This window comes from Corella eumyota, chromosome 5 (assembly GCF_963082875.1).
Source record: "Corella eumyota chromosome 5, kaCorEumy4.1, whole genome shotgun sequence".
Taxonomy (NCBI): Eukaryota; Metazoa; Chordata; class Ascidiacea; order Phlebobranchia; family Corellidae; genus Corella; species Corella eumyota.
This window is the reverse complement of record NC_137494.1, coordinates 946,065-964,878: the sequence shown is the minus strand read 5'-3', so window position 1 is coordinate 964,878 and position 18,814 is coordinate 946,065. Positions and strand designations below refer to the sequence as shown.

General features: G+C 29.5%; 1 protein-coding gene across 1 annotated transcript in view; it reads right to left on the bottom strand.

The window, feature by feature from the left end:
* LOC145753122 (uncharacterized) overlaps positions 1 to 18,814 on the bottom strand; it is a 48,159-nt gene that overhangs the window by 15,589 nt on the left and 13,756 nt on the right. The window contains exons 37-79 of the mRNA XM_082569520.1: positions 15,824 to 18,651; positions 15,445 to 15,584; positions 15,080 to 15,263; positions 14,570 to 14,863; positions 14,305 to 14,364; positions 14,072 to 14,214; positions 13,735 to 13,912; positions 13,229 to 13,534; positions 13,077 to 13,115; positions 12,931 to 12,963; positions 12,792 to 12,836; positions 12,553 to 12,692; positions 12,273 to 12,447; positions 11,884 to 12,177; positions 11,672 to 11,752; positions 11,448 to 11,587; positions 11,063 to 11,237; positions 10,643 to 10,918; positions 10,480 to 10,539; positions 10,200 to 10,339; positions 9,920 to 10,094; positions 9,531 to 9,824; positions 9,320 to 9,400; positions 9,094 to 9,233; positions 8,709 to 8,883; positions 8,289 to 8,564; positions 8,038 to 8,103; positions 7,709 to 7,795; positions 7,422 to 7,561; positions 7,036 to 7,210; positions 6,639 to 6,914; positions 6,438 to 6,539; positions 6,075 to 6,217; positions 5,697 to 5,874; positions 5,276 to 5,578; positions 5,149 to 5,193; positions 4,850 to 4,998; positions 4,452 to 4,629; positions 3,906 to 4,241; positions 3,663 to 3,752; positions 3,297 to 3,457; positions 2,868 to 3,077; positions 84 to 2,656 (exon numbers count right to left, since the gene is read on the bottom strand). Coding sequence (XP_082425646.1) covers positions 84 to 2,656; positions 2,868 to 3,077; positions 3,297 to 3,457; positions 3,663 to 3,752; positions 3,906 to 4,241; positions 4,452 to 4,629; positions 4,850 to 4,998; positions 5,149 to 5,193; positions 5,276 to 5,578; positions 5,697 to 5,874; positions 6,075 to 6,217; positions 6,438 to 6,539; positions 6,639 to 6,914; positions 7,036 to 7,210; positions 7,422 to 7,561; positions 7,709 to 7,795; positions 8,038 to 8,103; positions 8,289 to 8,564; positions 8,709 to 8,883; positions 9,094 to 9,233; positions 9,320 to 9,400; positions 9,531 to 9,824; positions 9,920 to 10,094; positions 10,200 to 10,339; positions 10,480 to 10,539; positions 10,643 to 10,918; positions 11,063 to 11,237; positions 11,448 to 11,587; positions 11,672 to 11,752; positions 11,884 to 12,177; positions 12,273 to 12,447; positions 12,553 to 12,692; positions 12,792 to 12,836; positions 12,931 to 12,963; positions 13,077 to 13,115; positions 13,229 to 13,534; positions 13,735 to 13,912; positions 14,072 to 14,214; positions 14,305 to 14,364; positions 14,570 to 14,863; positions 15,080 to 15,263; positions 15,445 to 15,584; positions 15,824 to 18,651 — 12,084 coding nt within the window. The remainder of the gene's footprint in view (positions 1 to 83; positions 2,657 to 2,867; positions 3,078 to 3,296; positions 3,458 to 3,662; positions 3,753 to 3,905; positions 4,242 to 4,451; positions 4,630 to 4,849; positions 4,999 to 5,148; positions 5,194 to 5,275; positions 5,579 to 5,696; positions 5,875 to 6,074; positions 6,218 to 6,437; positions 6,540 to 6,638; positions 6,915 to 7,035; positions 7,211 to 7,421; positions 7,562 to 7,708; positions 7,796 to 8,037; positions 8,104 to 8,288; positions 8,565 to 8,708; positions 8,884 to 9,093; positions 9,234 to 9,319; positions 9,401 to 9,530; positions 9,825 to 9,919; positions 10,095 to 10,199; positions 10,340 to 10,479; positions 10,540 to 10,642; positions 10,919 to 11,062; positions 11,238 to 11,447; positions 11,588 to 11,671; positions 11,753 to 11,883; positions 12,178 to 12,272; positions 12,448 to 12,552; positions 12,693 to 12,791; positions 12,837 to 12,930; positions 12,964 to 13,076; positions 13,116 to 13,228; positions 13,535 to 13,734; positions 13,913 to 14,071; positions 14,215 to 14,304; positions 14,365 to 14,569; positions 14,864 to 15,079; positions 15,264 to 15,444; positions 15,585 to 15,823; positions 18,652 to 18,814) is intronic.

Sequence of the window (18,814 nt, the reverse complement as noted above, 5' to 3'; positions counted from 1 at the left end):
CAGAATTACAACGTTAAGTAATAACAACTTATTATTCAAAAACATATATACAAATAAAAACTTGTAATATAACCATTACTCACAGGTAAGCTGAAATGTAACCGTGTTTGTTGGTCAATCTATGCCAGGGAACATTACTAGCATCCTCCATTACAATAGAAAGCACAAATGTTTTATTTTCAAGCAACTCATCCAATCTTTGCTGAGGTATTAACTTATTAGGGATTCGACTCATAACAAATACAACCATACTCTTAAAATCGGAAATATTTTTTCTTCCATATTCTGCAAACATGTTTTCGGCAGCATCAAGTCCAACGACCATATTCAAGGGACCTAAACTTGGGGTAACAGCCTGATTTTTAACAGCAGCTTTAAAGTCTTCTTTGTTGTGCATTAAACCATCAGTAACTGAATATGCATGAGATCCAAACCTTATCAAACCAGCATAGTAATACTCTGTCCCAAATGTTATTTTGTCTGCTAATTGATTTAAAAAGCTTTTAATTGGCTTCAGTGTCTTTGCTCCTGCTGATAATTCGTCATCAATTGCAAATATAACATCAACTCGACATGCTGGCAATGGAGTAGGAGTTGTGGTTGATACTGGAATAGGGGTTGTAGTAATAGGTTCAATTTTACAAATCAGCTCAAGAGCATTGTTTTCATATTGTTCCATTTCTTGTATTTTAGGCACTTCAACAACTCCATCAGTTAATGTTGAAAGAGAGTATTTTTCTCCATCATAAAACCCCCCAATTGCATATGTTATAACGTTCACATGTTTCTCAACAGCTTGTTGTATTACAGATTTTGTATCATCCTCGCTTCGTTGCCCCATCAACATAACAATATCATAAGAAGTGTTAACTGCATTTGATGAAGTTATAGTAATATTCTGCATAGCCAGTGCCATAGCAAGCCCAGCGTTAGATGGAAAGTTGTTACCAGAATAACTCGCATATTCTAAGGCATTCTGAATCTGTGGTAAAGCTAAATATTGATCCAATCCAAACTGCAACTCTGGTTTGTCACCATAAGTGATAAATCCAAATTTGGAAGGCAAAATGCCTCCTTTTTCATAGATTGTTTGTGCAACGTGTTTCATAAAGTTAGATACTGTAATTGTATTCAATGGACTTAGTAAACTGTTATCAACAACAAAAATTACATTGCTTACTGGACAAATAAGATTTTTAGAAGGAGGTGGATGCTTTATTTCTGGTGGGGCTGATGGGTAACATAGGTATACTGTTAGATCATGTGCAGCATAGTAAAGATACCTTGCAGGGTCTACTGGAAATTGAATGTAATCAATTTTGGTTGTGGCATGGTTGAATAAAAAGTTACTTTCAACTGCAACTGAATAGAATGTAACATTGTAATGGGCAAGTCTATCCCATTGGCGCTCTAAAATAACATCATCAACATTTCTGTATAATATAAATATAATAGAGCGATGTACAACCGAATGATTATTTGTAGAATTTTCAATCATGTCGATAGCTTTATCCATAGTTTTTTGAACATCTATGTCAGCAACCGGCATTACAGGATAGATTGAGCTTATAATATCTACCATTGATTTATTGTAGTTTGATCTATCTAGATTAATAATTACCCTAGGTTTTTTGCCAGTAACAATTACCCCATTCTGTGTAAGACCTTTCACGAATAAAATGTGATGATCAAATTCAACAAAGAACTGCATAAGGTAATGATACAACCTTTGTTGGGTAAAGAACACCTCATCGATAACAAACACCACATCAGATGCAGGGCTACAGGTATGTTCTTTGGGAACTTCAAATGCTGATATAGTAGGTGGAAGTGTATGAGCAGTGTAATCCACACACAAAACATGAGTAATATAATCAGCTACTGGAACTGTGTCTGCTTCATCGTTTATTGCAAGGATAGTTGTATTTGCACCAGGAAATGTTGTGTATTGATGCATCTCAGGATGCTTATGTGTAGCTGAAATAAGATGTACGTTATATTGAGATAATTTTTCCACTGCATCATGTAATTGATCATCATCTGAATGCGATCTTGTCATAAAGTTGACAATAAACTTTCCAATTTTGCTGTATTTAGGTTTTTCCTTTTCATTAAACACACTGTCCAACACAAACTTGATAGCTTCACCTAACCTTAGTTCGTTATTTACATCTCCATGATATGGTAAAGTTGCAATGGCTTCTAGAAGAACACCAGTTGTTGAGTAAGCATCCAAACCAAACTCTATATTTGGTGGTTTTTCCCCGCCAAAAGTAACAACTGCAATTCTAGTTTGTTCCTCTGAACTAACATCATCGGAAAAACGAATCATGAGCTGTTTAGCTTCAGTAAAATTATTTTGCAACAACTTTCTATCAACCAGCAACACAATATCTGCAACTAACCTATTACAAGGCCTGGGTGGGGGAATATACGGTATTCCTTTACATATGGAAGTTACAAGTTCACTTGATAAATCTCTAAGTTGAGATAGAGAGAATATTGTATTATAAACCTCAGGACTTGTAGCCAAACTTCTTGCTGTGCTGCCTGTTGCAAACGGGTAATGTGCAATTACTGTGACTGTAATGTTGAGATCATGAAGTTGTTGTAAAGTTTGTCGCTCAATTTGTTGTGGGGGTCGTTTCAGCATTGCCTGTATTATATAAATTGATTAATTTTCTGTAAGAAAAAATGTTTAACAAAATTATGGGAAAGTATTAAAACTTAAACACAATTTAAAAGTTTAATAAAATCGATATAAAATTCACATTTTTATTTTAATTTTTAATTATAACAAATTATATTTAAATATAAATCACTATTGTTAAGATTTTTATTTGATATTGCAACAGAAGTCAACTTACAATTATCACTTTATCTCCACTTGTAGTTCTGTTTAAAATATCAATAGCTACAGTCAAGCCAGCATTAACATTTGTTGTTTTAGAAAAGACACTTGTGTCTGCGGCTTCATCCAACGCATCAGAGATCAGGTATAAAGTATCAGATTTGTCTCTGTCTATGTTGTATGGAACTAATACATGAGGTTCATCACCAAATGATACAAGTGCAACCTAGACAAAAAAGGTCAGTACTCTCTTATAAAAGTTGTACTAAAACATAATTTACATGTAAAAGTAAATAATCTAAGCTCTATAAACAACACAATCTCCTAAAAGTTGAAATATTTCAAACAACAACACTTGATTTTAGGATTAAATGGCATAAATTTAATTTTGAAATAATTTAAATATTATTTTAAAAATTAGCAAAATTAAGCCACATTAAATTACCTGGACATTATCAGGACCAAACTTGACATATTTAAATAGATTTCGTAAAAAGTCTAAAGTCATTGATCTTTGGAAGAAATTGCCTTCGACAAACTCATTATCCACTAAGATGATAGCATTGCTTCGATAGTCACAAACTGGGGCAACAGTTGTCTCATAAACTGTTTAAAAAATAAAATTAATCTCACATTTATAGGTAATAACAAAATACTAAATGCACTTAATTTAACCTGTAAATGTTAGGTAACACCTAACAGTTTAAGGTAGAAACAATACACAAAAAATATAAGACAATGTTTTTTAATGAACACCCAAGTAATAAAACTTGGTGACATAACTTAGTAAAAAAAGAATTACTTGACCTACCAGTGGTTACACTAGGGGTGGTTATAGGGGCAGTTGTAGGTGGATGGGTCCTGGGCACAATATAAGTTGGTGCTAAGTAGTTGGAGAAACCTAAAGTTTTAAATAAGTTATTAATAATATTGCTAAAATTTTTGAAGCGGAAGGTGATAAAATAATCACAACACGTTTGCAGAATTTTTTGTTTATATAACACCAATTGGATACAATATAAATATATCTACAATAACATAAAACCATATATACCTTCACAGATATCATCTCTCAGATTTGTAATCATCGTTTCATTGCTAAGTGCGTCATAACCTCCATTTACTATTTTGTAATGAATTTCGGGATATGAAGCATTGACAACAGCTATCATTCTGTTAAATTTTTCCCTTGATGCTCTACTCTCACCTCTGTCCTTAACACTTTTTACTACAAGAATATAGATGTACCATTTCAAGTCAGTATCAGCGAGACTTTTAAGACCTTGTTCTAGTGCATAAATGTTGTCTGCAGCACCCTCATCTAATATTATCACCGCTGAGCGCCCATACACAAATCGATCAAAATAGGTCAGTCCTTTGATTTGTTGATCTGGATTGAAATATTTCAAGTTTAAAATTTTGTAATTTTTAGTTTTAAACAAATAGAAACAAAAAAAATACATTGGTGTAAACTTAAAGTTGTTAAAGAATGATTTTGTCCAATATAAGTTTAGCGATAAGTTTAGCGATAACATGTTACTTCTTTCCATTTAAAATTAACTTAAAATTTTAATAGCTTTTCTTAAACTTGTAATCTAACCTGAGTATTTCTCTGCAAATGTTGTTAAAGCTTTTCCAGCATTTCTTCTTTTACTTGAAGGCAATTCAAGAACCTCGATTCGTTCTTTTAGTTGATGTTTATTTCCATTATATTCATCAGTGGAGATGAAGTATGGACTTTCATCATGAATGTCTTTGTCATAAACTATAACACTAACCTGTTACAAATACATAATTTTGTTTAACAGTATAATATTAATGCTTAAAAGTTAGCAATGTTTTAAAAATATAAATGTTACTTTTTGTATTAACTTTAAGCACACTAAATGACTTGAGCAAGTATCATACACATGTTGTTAAAAATTATATAACCTTATTAAAAAAATAAAATACTTTACAATGTTATCTAATCCTTTATTCGAAAATAGTTTTATTTACCAGAGAATGTTGATTATCCACTTTAAACTGAGAAGCAAGAGAAGTGATAAAAGTTTTTAGTGGGCTTGTATTTTGTCTTAATATTGGAGCAACATTAGAAGAACCATCAACAAGAACAATCAAGTCCAACATCTCAGTATCGCAGTGGGCTAAGAGATTAAGTTTATTAATTTAAAATTTCCTTGGAAAATTTTAATAATTTCCACGGTTATTGTTTAAACATAATCTCAAGTTAAAACTCAAGGTTGATAAAAAAAGTTATAAAATTGTAAAGACAGTTAAATAGATTAAAAACTTACAATATACAGGTGGGGTGGTTGGTGGAATTGTTGTAACTTCTACAGCTGAAAAAACACACAATGTTGATCAATTGCTATTTTAAAGTATAAAATTTTAGAGTTTTAACAATGCAAAAAAAGTACTCACGTTGGCATATTAAGTCTTTTATGTGTTCTACTTGGTTGGGCAAACCTTTAAAACCATTTCTAACTATAACCAAGTTAGGATGTGGTAAGGATCCATCAATTGAATTTGCTAATGCATTTACTAATCTTGTTGGTGTATCTTCTGTTGGGGGAATCACCAAAGCTGTTACCTCAATGTGGTCCAATTTAGCCACTGTTAGAACATCTCTAAGTTTGGGAATTCTGGAATCGATTGAAGGACGATCTTGTGATGTAACAACCAATACTGCTACTTTGCGGACACCAGGACGACCACCAAAAGGAGCTAAGGAGTAAATCATTTTAAAGTATAATAAAGCATCAAGTAAGAATAAGTTTTAAAAATCAAACTATATATTTTTTCGCTGTATATCACATAAACAAATTGAAAAAGTTTTAAAAACCTTTAAATTTATTCATTGCTTCTTGGATAAATGGAGCCACGATATCAGCTTTAGGTTTTCCAGGAAGTTTCAAATCTTTGATAGCTTGTAACGTTGTGTTGGTTGTATTGTGAGATCCTAATGGAAATCCCAAGTCAGGAGTTTCATGTAGCATGTCATCATAAGTTAGTATACCAACCTTAAACAGCAAGATTTTTAGTAAATTTCTGTTAAAAACTTAAATATAAAGTAAAATATTGCTTTACTAAATGCAGTTATATTTTCTTTAAATTAATTATGTTTACAAGCAATATCTTTAGTTAAATTACTTTAGTACAATTTATATAATAAAGAATATAAAAGTACCTCAAAATCTCATACAAAACATTTACAATTCACCTGTGTGGTATTAGGTCCAATTAAAAATTTTGGAATTAATTTTTCCAGAAACTTTTTGTAATAAGGTAGAGGCGAAGGTTCAGGTGAAGTTATTGATCCATCCAAAATAAATAACACATCAGTAGAAGGCATACTTGTACACACTAAAAATTTATTTTGAATTAAAAAAATTTAAAATATCTTAAACAAAGTATAAATATATTATTTTATACTGACTTTAACATAAATTAACTTAAAACTTAAATATACAACAGTGTTTTTATTTCTTAAATCAAAGTCTTAAATCAAGTCAGTTATTCTAGTTAGAGTTGGCAAAAGTACATGCTATGACATAGTTAATAGGCATTATTTGTCTTTTATAACCTGGAGATATGACTGTTGTTTCTTCAGACCAAGGAGTAGTAGAAATAATAGTTGTTTCTTCAGCCCACGAGGTAGTTTCTAGTTTTAGTGTTGTCATTGGTACTAATAAAACATATAGTATAAAAAAGAAGTTTAAAGTGATGTATTAAAAAAATGACGATTTTAAATATTCTACAAATAAACTAGGAATTAAATTTTCACCTGAACAAATAAGATCTGTTGTTTCGTTTACAAGATGAGTTAAGTTATGAAAACCCTCTGGTACTGATATAATATGATTTGGTAGAACCGGTGGTATCAGAACTTTGGAAATTGATCCAGTATCATTAGCTTGCTTAGTTGGTACTGCTACAATAATTGTTTCAATGTCAGAATTATTGTGAATAATTGGTTTCAATTTGTGGAGAATTTCTTGAGTCAAATTTGGATGTGAAGTAACCTCAATTACAGCAACTTTTCTTACACTTCGCCGTCCTCCTAAAAACGAAAATATGAATTATAATAACAACCAAAAATTTTTAAATAACTAAATTACCTGCACATTTACAAGTAAATTTCTATTAAAATAATAAATACTGGATTTGTTTGTTTAACTTACTTCTAAGGTGTTTGTAAACTTTTTCAATCAAATCTGTAAGATTTCCTCTTTTATTTCCAGGAGTGATCAAGTTGTCGATTTGTTTAAGAATGTGAGTTTTGTTGTTGTGAGGTTTAAGTTCAAATCCAAAGGGAGGACTAACATGAGTTTTGTTGTCATAAAATATTACTCCAACCTAATTTTATCAAGTTCATGTTAAAAAAAAATTAATAATTGAATTTTTAGTATAATCAAATAAACTTAAAATATAATACTTTATTCCAATCACATATTAAAAAATAGTAATTTCAACATGTTGACAAGTGTCTGATACAGATTTAAAATATAGTTGTTAAGTAAAACCTTTAACTAATATAAATTTGGTATTTTAACATTGAAATAAGTACCTGGGTATCATTAGGACCAATATTAAGATGGCTAACAATCTTTTTCAAAAACTTTTTGTAATGTTCAACGTTTGTTTTATTTGGTTTGTGAGAACTATCCAAAGCAAATACAACATCAGTTGGTGGCATCACATGACAATCTGTAACAAAAAAATCAGTTGTAAAATATTAAAAACTAAATGAAATTTGAATTGTTTTTAATAAAATAAAAATCATAACAGTAAAAATTTGTTAAATTCTGAAAAGCTGACCTTTCTTGATAGACAATTATATAGCAAGCAACTTACGATAAGGTATCTCTGGCGTAGTATACCATGATGTAGTTGTAAATACTTCAGGAGGTGTAGTTGGATATTCATGAGTTGTTGAAGCAACTGCAATTTATATTGTTAAAATAAATAAGTTAAATTGTTTTTGTTTAATCAAGTTAATTCTTACATTGATTTAACCTGGGTAAGACATAAAATAACTTTGTAACTTGCACCTACATATTTCTATTTTTGATCTTTACATCATTAAATTAAGTCAACTATTTCAAGAACTAAATTTATTGTTGTAAAATACTTGTAAGGTATTGTATTTATGTCAACACATACAAATTTTTGTCTTTTATTACCTGGTGATATGACTGTTGTTTCTTCCAACCAAGAAGTAGTTTCTGGTACTGTTGTGGTCAATGGTACTATTAATATATAAAATATAATTTTTTAGTATTAATTATTAAAAAGACATTTATAATTTTTTTAAATGGTGCTTTACAAAGTAGAAATATTTAAATTTGAAATATAAAAATCCCATATGGTCAAACTTAAAAAAATGACTTACAATTTCAAACAAATAACCCATAGAAAGGGAAATTATAATTACCTGAACAAATAAGATCTGTTGTTTCGTTTGTAAGATGAGTTAGGTTATGAAAACCCTCTGGTACTGATATAAGATGATTTGGTAGAACCGGTGGTATCAGAACTTTGGAAATTAATCCAGTATCATTAGTTTGTTTAGTTGGTACTGCTACAATAATTGTTTCAATGTCTGAATTATTGTGAATAATTGGTTTCAATTTCTGAAGAATTTCTTGAGTCAAATTTGGATGTGAAGTAACCTCAATTACAGCAACTTTTCTTACACTTCGCCGTCCTCCTAAAAATGTAAAATAATGGTTAAAATAATTGTCCAAATATTTTAAATTAACTAAAATACTGCCAAACACAAAAAAAACTTATGCAAATTTATAAGTAAATTTGTATTAGAATAATAAATACTGGATTTTTTTGTTTAACTTACTTCTTAGGTGTTTGTAAACTTTTTCAATCAACTCTGGAAAATTTCCTCTTTTATTTCCAGGAGTTTTTAAGTTGTCGATTTGTTTAAGAATGTGAGTTTTGTTGTTGTGGGGTTTAAGTTCAAATCCAAAGGGAGGACTTACATGAGTTTTGTTGTCATAAAATATAACTCCAACCTAATTTTATTAAATAAAAAAATGTTGATGATTTAAGTTTATGTTAAATTTATGCTTCCAAGTTAACCATATTTAAAAAAGGAACAATTTTATTTGGTAACATTTGGCAGATAGCTGTAATAAAATATCTCAATCACGATTTTTAATTAAATGACCAGATATATTTTGTATTAAAATTAAGCTGTAATTTTTTATTTTTAATATAAATACCTGAGTATCATTAGGTCCAATATTAAGATGGCTAACAATCTTTTTCAAAAACTTTTTGTAATGTTCAACGATTGTTTTATTTGGTTTGTGAGAACTATCCAAAGCAAATACAACATCAGTTGGTGGCATAACATGACAATCTGTAACATAAAAAGCAAAATATTAAAGTTAAGTTAAACTCTTTAAAAGTATAATTCTTCCCAATACACGAAAAGAATGAACTTACGATATGGTATCTCTGGTGTAGTATACAATGAAGTAGTTGTAAATATTTCAGGTGTAGTTGGATATTCATGAGTTGTTAAAGCTAAATCAATTTATAATTATTTTTATTTTTATTGTAAAGTGCAAGATGTTAAATTATCAAGTTTAATTTAATCAAAGTAATGTTTTTTGTAAATCTTTTTGTAAGTTAAACTTCAGATGTAAATACTCACGTATGCAAACCAAAGTCACCAAGTCATCAATGACATTAGGAAGGCCTGGAAAACTAGTTGGAACATAAACCAAGTCAGATTGTGGAACAACATTTAACTTTTCTTTTAATTGATTGACTAAAAAGAGCGGCAAACTAGATGTAGAAGGAATCATAATAGGAATAAACTGAATATTTTGATTTTGAGCTTGCGAGATTACATCATGGATAGAAGGCTCTAGAATTCCCATCAAAGAATCTGTTGTTATCTCTACCAAAGCTACTTTGCGTGCATGAGGTCTACCTCCAAATTCCCCTTAAAAAAATCAAAATATATTTAAGAAACATACTCAATATTTAAAAAAATGTTAATAAAATATAAAAATAATATCTGATATAGTTTCAACATACTTGCAAATTTTTCCATAGCGTTTCTAATAGACTTTGTGTAATCAATAATTGCATTTTCCGGAAAAACAATTTCCTTAACATAATTCTTTGCTTCTTCAGTATTTAGAAATGAACTAAGTGGAAAACCATTTGGTTTTGTTCCATAAAGTGCATCACTATAGGTGTACACACCAATCTATAATAATATAATATTAATTTCATTAATCTGTGTTTAAAATAATCTCAAATTAATAATTTAATATTATTGTAGACTTATTTAAATGAAAATACAACAACATACTTGAGTATTATGAGGTCCCAGTTTAAACTTATTGATAAGATTTTTTAAAAAGTCTTTATAAATTCTTTGTTTGGGAACATCTTCAGAAAGACCACTATCAAGAACAACTAAAATATCGGTGGGAGCCATGTTTTCACACTCTGTTGAATTAAATCAGTTTTCACATATATATTATAAATTTATATCTAATATTTTTACATGAAAACAACTAACGTTAATCTTGTGATGAACAAAATGAAAAAACAACAATTAAAATTGTTTTGAATCAACAACAACAAACCTCTTGGAATGTAAGTTGTGACTTCATGAGTTGTTACTTCAGCTGGAGTGGTCATTGGAACTAAAAAAAATCAAATTATGTTTTGATAATTTAAAACTCAATACATAAAAATTTTAAAAAGTTACAAAAAATATTGCTCTTTTGATAACAATAATAAAAATACCTGAACAAATAAGATCTGTTGTTTCATTTGAAATATGAGTTAAGTTATGAAAACCCTCTGGTACTGATATTAGATGATTTGGTAGAACCGGTGGTATCAGAACTTTGGAAATTAATCCAGTATCATTAGTTTGTTTAGTTGGTACTGCTACAATAATTGTTTCGATGTCAGAATTATTGTGAATAATTGGTTTGAATTTGCGAAGAATTTCTTGAGTCAAATTTGGATGTGAAGTTATCTCAATTACAGCAACTTTTCTTGCACTTCGCCGTCCTCCTAAAAATGTAAATAATGTTTAAAATAATTAGCCAAAAATTTTAAATTAACTAAAATACTGCCAAACGCAAAAAAACTTATGCAAATTCATAAGTGAGGTTGTATTAAAATAATAAATTTACTGGATTAGTTTGTTTAACTTACTTCTAAGGTGTTTGTAAACTTTTTCAATCAAATCTGTAAGATTTCCTCTTTTATTTCCAGGAGTAATCAAGTTGTCGATTTGTTTAAGAATGTGAGTTTTGTTGTTGTGGGGTTTAAGTTCAAATCCAAAGGGAGGACTTACATGAGTTTTGTTGTCATAAAATATAACTCCAACCTAATTTTATTAAATAAAAAACTGTTGATGATTTAAGTTTATGTTAAATTTATGCTTCCAAGTTAACCATATTTAAAAAAGGAACAATTTTATTTGGTAACATTTGGCAGATACCTATAATAAAATATCTCAATCACGACTTTTAATTAAATAACCAGATATATTTTGTATTAAAATTAAGCTGTAATTTTTAATTTTTAATATAAATACCTGAGTATCATTAGGTCCAATATTAAGATGGCTAACAATCTTTTTCAAAAACTTTTTGTAATGTTCAACGTTTGTTTTATTTGGTTTGTGGGAACTATCCAAAGCAAATACAACATCAGTTGGTGGCATAACATGACAATCTGTAACAAAAAAGCAAAATATTAAAGTTAAGTTAAACTCTTAAAAGTATAATTCTTCCCAATAGACGAAAAGAATGAACTTACGATATGGTATCTCTGGTGTAGTATACAATGAAGTAGTTGTAAATATTTCAGGTGTAGTTGGATATTCATGAGTTGTTAAAGCTAAATCAATTTATAATTATTTTTATTTTTATTGTTAAGTGCAAGATGTTAAATTATCAAGTTTAATTTAATCAACTAATGTTTTTTGTAAATCTTTTTAATTTAATTTAACTTCAGATGTAAATACTCACGTATGCAAACCAAAGTCACCAAGTCATCAATGACATTAGGAAGGCCTGGAAAACTAGTTGGAACATAAACCAAGTCAGATTGTGGAACAACATTTAACTTTTCTTTTAATTGATTGACTAAAAAGAGCGGCAAACTAGATGTAGAAGGAATCATAATAGGAATAAACTGAATATTTTGATTTTGAGCTTGCAAGATTACATCATGGATAGAAGGTTCTAGAATTCCCATCAAAGAATCTGTTGTTATCTCTACCAAAGCTACTTTGCGTGCATGAGGTCTACCTCCAAATTCCCCTTAAAAAAATCAAAATATATTTAAGTAACATACTCAATATTAAAAAAAATGTTAATAAAATATAAAAATAATATCTGATATAGTTTCAACATACTTGCAAATTTTTCCATAGCTTTTCTAATAGACTTTGTGTAATCAATAATTGCATTTTCTGCAAAAACAATTTTCTTAACATAATTCTTTGCTTCTTCAGTATTTGGAAATGAACTAAGTGGAAAACCATTTGGTTTTGTTCCATAAAGTGCATCACTATAGGTGTACACGCCAATCTATAAAAATATAATATTAATTCCAATAATCTGTGTTTAAAATAATCTCAAATTAATAATTTAATATTAATGTAGACTTATTTAATTGAAAATACAACAACATACTTGAGTATTATGAGGTCCCAGTTTAAACTTATTGATAAGATTTTTTAAAAAGTCTTTATAAATTCTTTGTTTAGGAACATCTTCAGAAAGACCACTATCAAGAACAACTAAAATATCGGTAGGAGCCATGTTTTCACACTCTGTTAAAAAACAAATAATCAATATTTTAAACATAAACATACAAAAATATTTAGAAAGTAAAACACTTATCCAACAAATTAATAAAAAATAATAAATACCTCTAGTAATTACAGTTGTTACTTCTTGCGTAGTATATTCTTTAGCTAGATATTAATAAAAAAAAAAACAATTTGTGTAAACACAAAAGAAATATTTCAATTTGTTATAAATTAGAAACATTAAACAAACAAGACTTACGAATAGTTGTTGTGGCATATTCTACTGCAGTAGCTACAAATAAAAATTTAAAATAAATACAATAAAACATATAGGTACAACCGTAATTTCAGCAAAAGTATTCTCTACTAAAAACAAAAAATTTTTTAAAAATTGAAAATATTTACTTGTTATGGTTGGAATTGTAACAGTTGTCAACTCTGGTACTATAAGTAAAGGTAAAAGTTTTTACAGTTAAGCTATAATGAGTGAATATTAAGTACAAGCATTTAAATCTACTTGATGTTTATTCAAATATAAAAAAAATTTTACAACATACCTAAACAGATAATATCTCTAACTTCATCAACTTTATAAACCAATGTAGAAAATCCTTGTTCAAATATAAACACATTAGATGGTTTAATTAATCCCTCAATAGGTTTTAAAATGGTATTCTTAACAAATCCATTCAAAGGAGTTCTAGCTGTTGAAACTGCCATAATGATAGGTTCAATATTTTCAGCAACTGCTCTTTTTAGTAGTTGAACAATCTTTGGGATGTTTAGATCAAATTCACTCATATCAGGAATTATAAACTGAAGAACAAATATTTTTCTGGCATTCGGTCGACCACCATTTCGCACTAAAGTAAAAGCAAACAGCTACAATATTTGTTTAAATTATACTATTTAATAAGAGTTAAAAAACTACTACGTATTATGATAAAAAATAAAAACAAAACTAAACACAATTGCCTAAAAATTAAACCAAGATTTTAAAACTAGACATAAAAATTTTTACAAACAGTTACTATTAAAAAAAGCAAATTATGTCGCACAATACCTAGATATCCTTCATTCAATGCTTCTTCAACCATTTCAGTGATTTTTGTTTCTTCATGGTTGGGTGTATGCAGTTCGTTTACAGCATCAAGTAAGGAAATCAAATTATTATAAGTGCCAAGCTTAAATCCATTGGGTATTGTAGAATATAATGCTTTATCATAAAAATAAACTCCAACCTTAAGATAAATCAACTTAAATTAACTAAAAATCAGACAAGAGATATTCAATCAAAACTTTTTATAGTACATTTTCTCTTTTATACTACATTTTCCAAAGTCATCACAATATTGTTTAAAAAATTTTATTATATTTTACTCTAAACTTAATAGTTTTACCTCTGTGTTATTTTCTCCAATCTTTAATCTGGCAAACAAATTTTCAAGAAAGTCTCGATAATAATTGATATTCACAAAAGCATGATCCAACTTCGATCCATCAAGAAGGAAAATGACATCAGTTGGAGGCATAATTTCACAGGCTTAATATAACATCAGTTTGGTTAAAAATTTAATTTAAGAGCACACTTTGGTTAGCTTTTAAATCTAAGAATTAACAACTTAACACTTACCATGAAAGGGTGTTGGCATTGGAGGGGTAGTGACCGGAGGCAAGGGTGGTGGAAGCAAAGCTAAAATTTAACAAGTTATGTTGACATCAGATAACATCATGTTTAAGTAAGTCATAGTTATTTAAACTCTTTAATATAAACTTTTAAACAATTCTATTTTTACAATACAGCAATAAATAAATTGTTAATCTTTATGCTTGTGAATAGGATTTTACTTAAAAACGTTTAACCTAGCTAATTTTATCGATGTGTATTATGAATTTACCTGAACAAATAAGTTGAGAGACATAGGATACGTATCTAAACAAAGCTTCGGGTCCACCATGAATCCATACAGTGTTGTTAAGTGGGAGATGAATTGGAATTTCATCATCAAAACTTAAAGGTTTTTTCACCGAAGCTCTTCTCATTAACATTGGAAGCCTTGGACAGATAAGAATCAAACTAATGTTTCGAGCAGCTGCATCGTCGCAAAGTTTATTAAATAAAACCGGATCATCTGGTGTACAACCAGCAGGAGTGATAACAACTAGCACCCTGCTATCATTTACTGTTGAATCTATTAAAAGCAATTATTTAAAATAAACCTAAATAGTTGTAACTAAGTGATTGCAGAAACAGATAGTTATGCCCAAAAATTTGCAATTCTTAAATTATTTTGTTTGAATATTTTTTTGGTTAAGGTTATAAATTATAAATATGTACCAAACATTTGTTGAACCACAATTTTTTTTTAAATATTGTTATTACATAACCAAAACTGTATCACACTTACGATCTGGAAATCGATCAAGAGTTTCATTAATAGATTTGACTACATCAGGTCTAAACACTTCATCTGGATTTTTTTTCAGGTTCTCAATAGCATGAAGAGCATCTTCTCTTGATAAATTTTCTTCCAGTAAAAACCCGTAAGGCATATCTGACACTAGTGCAGAACCATACTGAGATACTCCAACCTTAATAAAAGCATGTTTAAGTTTAATTGTTGGATTACAAACAAATTATAAAAAAATAGTAAAATACAATAATTAAATTTAGTTCAATTTGTTATAAATAAAAACAATAAACAACTACATTTAAACAAAAGATAATCTTATTTTTAAACATATTTTTGATGTTTGAAAATAAAATTTATACTTCAAGATATCTTCCCTCGATGCTAAATGGAACAACAACATTTTCTATAAAGTTTCTTATGTCAATAAAATATTGCTCATTTGTTCCCAAGGCGATTGAATTTTCAATTAAAAACACCAACTTGATTGTTTTTTCACAATCTATTAAAAACAAGGTATTTTAATACCATTCAAACAACAAAACAAGCGATAAGTATGTGCATACCCTTACCAAAGTAAAATAATTATTACAACAATGCTAATAAACGTTAGGGCTTAAATTATAAACAATGTTTTAAGAAACTTAGATCCTAGAAAAACTGAATATTCTTTTGAACAATAAGTAATTTTTTTAAATATTAATTTAACTTACTAACCAATAAATTTAAAAAGCTACTTACACCATACATGAGATTTTGGAATAGTAGAATAAATAGGAGGCAGAGAAGTAGGTACATAACACAACAAATCAGCAAGTTCTTGACCTAACACTTTAGAATCTATTTCAGGTGATATTTCTAATGAAGACTCTTTTATTTCTTCTTGCCAAGCTTGAGTTCTTGCTGCATTATTTACATTAAATGCACCGGGCATGTACACAGTGGTAAAGCCAAATCCTTTTCTTTTTAACCATTTTATTTCATCTAAACTCCAATGTTCGGCTATTCTATCCAAAACTAGCACAATCACTTTCCCATACCCAGATCTGGGTCGTTCATGATCATCAAATGTAGCAGCTTTTCCTTGTCTAAGCCCTGCTGCAAGCCTGAAAATTCCTGGTGTTGAGGTTGTAACTAAAACATTATTAACTGAATCTGGTGAAATTTGTTCTAAAAGTTTTCCTTTATTTGTGCCTTCACTTAAAAAGTTTATTTTTATCTCAGTTTTTGACCCAACAACAGCTAAAGCAACTCTTGCATATTTGTCATTAATAGCAAGATCTTTCATGGCATCATACAAAACTTGAGAAACTTTATATCGATCAGTTTCATTTCTTACTATTCGACTATCCACCACAATAAACAAATCAACTTCTCTAAAACAACTGGGTGCAGCTGTTGTTGTTTCCTCCCATGGTGATGTAGTGTAATTTACATAACTTGTTGTAGTTGGGTAAGGTTGTGGTGTTGTAAACTCTGGCAATGGTCCAGGGTTGCAGAGATGTTTAGCTAGGTATGAACCTAGTTCAGTTTGTAGAAGTGTATCAGGTGAAGGTATTACAGTATAAAAACCTTTATCACCAGCTATAGTTGAAACATCTTCTATAGTTGCATTGTCAAACCCAACAACAATTACATTCGCATCTTCTTGTAATTTTTCAATTGGACCCATGTTGCTTTGGTCTAATTTTGAAGCGGTTATCACAACAACAGTTAAATCACGAATAACTTTAAGCTTAGCATGCTCCTTGTTAACCTCCATTATAGCAGCATTTAAATCGGAAATATTACTTCCATGAAGAACAAGATCAGCATGCCTAAACTTTAAAAAGTTTTGAAGTGCTCTGTTATCTTCAAGTGGAAGAGCATAGTCCAATGTATCACTGTACATCAAAATAGCAATTCGAACTCTCAGCTCTGATATATAGCGACCTGGTAACTTGAAGTTTTGAGGATTAAGAGTTAGCGCCACCTTTCGAATTCCTTTAAGAATCATAAGAATGTCATTTGTTGTAACACGATTTGAATCATCTATCAAGAAATATATATCAGTGGGTTGATTGCAATAAATAGAGGGTACGGGCAACTTTCTAGGCTGTCTACATACATTTGCAATAACAGGATAGAAGGCTCCGGAACGAACTGGTTCTTTCATATTTACATATCGAATGTTTTTAAAACCAATTAAAGATTGAAGTTTATCTTTTTTTTCAATGGTGTTAAACACGGTTGATTGTGCTATAACAGATAAAACAACTTGTTTAGTTTCTAAATCCTTCATTGTTTCATTAGTAGGTGCGCCTTCGCCAGGTAATATTTTTCTTCCAGCAAATGCAATAATAGACTTTATTGCAACTGTACTTTCTTCTTTAGATGTTCCAAACAAACCTGAACCAAAATAATCAGACAAAGTATCTTCAATGGCAAAGTTCAGATCAAAATTGACAAGTCTAGAAATGTCTCGATTATTATTAACAAGAGATTCAATTTTTGATCTCATTGTTGCCAGTATTTCAGATTTATCATAACTAAATTTGAAAACACGCCAAGTACGATGATCAGCTAATATCATTGAAACATGAGTATACTCTTCACTGATTGAAATATTTCCCAATACCTCGCTTAAAAATGTATAAAAATTGTCAATTCCTTCAGGAGATGTTACCAATGCTGTGTCAATAATTACTACTAGATTTGATTTCATTGCACATAAAGATTTTGGTGGTTTATATATAGGTGGAAAGGTAACTGGTACAGTAGTGGGTGTAATTCCTGCTGGCGTTGTAGTTTTAGAAATAATTTCAGTTGTTCCATTACAGAGTTGATTTACAATTTGAATTGAAACATCCATCTCGGTCATAATATCATGAACATTGCCAAAATGATATTTATGAAAAAAAGTATCCCAATTATCACCAACATGTAACTCGTGACTGTGTGACCAAACTGTTACCATTAACAATTTAATATGTTTCTTGCTTAGATTTTCAAGTAATTTATCAATTGCTTCAACACTGTCTGTAGGGTGAGAAAATAAGAAAACAAGTATTGTATCTTGTACTGTTTCATTAAGTTCCAGATCTGAAGAGTTGAAAAGCCGAACAGCAGATTCAATGGCTGGAACTACTTTATTTTCCCTAAATCTGTACATTTCCAGATTATTTACAACATTTTGAAAAATAGATAAATTCTGATGAGCACTTAATGAAAGTTCTGTCTTAACATTTTCACCAAATTGTTGTAACCCAATATGTAACATGGAATAGGGTGCACCATAATCAGCAGGTGCAATGGTATTCCCATACCCCCAAATAATCTGTTTTAAAAGATTAAAGTTTGCAGGGCTCATTTCAAAAGCACTATGGATCAAGTAAATCAAATTAACTTTTCCGTTACAGTATCTTCTAATGTCAGCAATTGATTGGACACCCATGAATCTGGTAGTAGTAGAAAGTTCAGGTGTGGTAGTAATATTAAGAGGAGCAGTGGTGCTAACTTCAGGTACAGTGGTGGTGAGTTCACATTCAGATGGAACATAACAATCTGTTTTCCCCTTGTTTGCACAAACACTTTACATACAAAAACATAAAAAATATTAGTTGACAGTAAAATGTTATTTTAAACAACATTGATAACAATATAATAGTTAAAGCTAAATAAGCTACATTCTATCTTTCATATAGAATTAGTAAAAAAATTATTAAAACAGTAATTGTGTTATTTATAGATTTA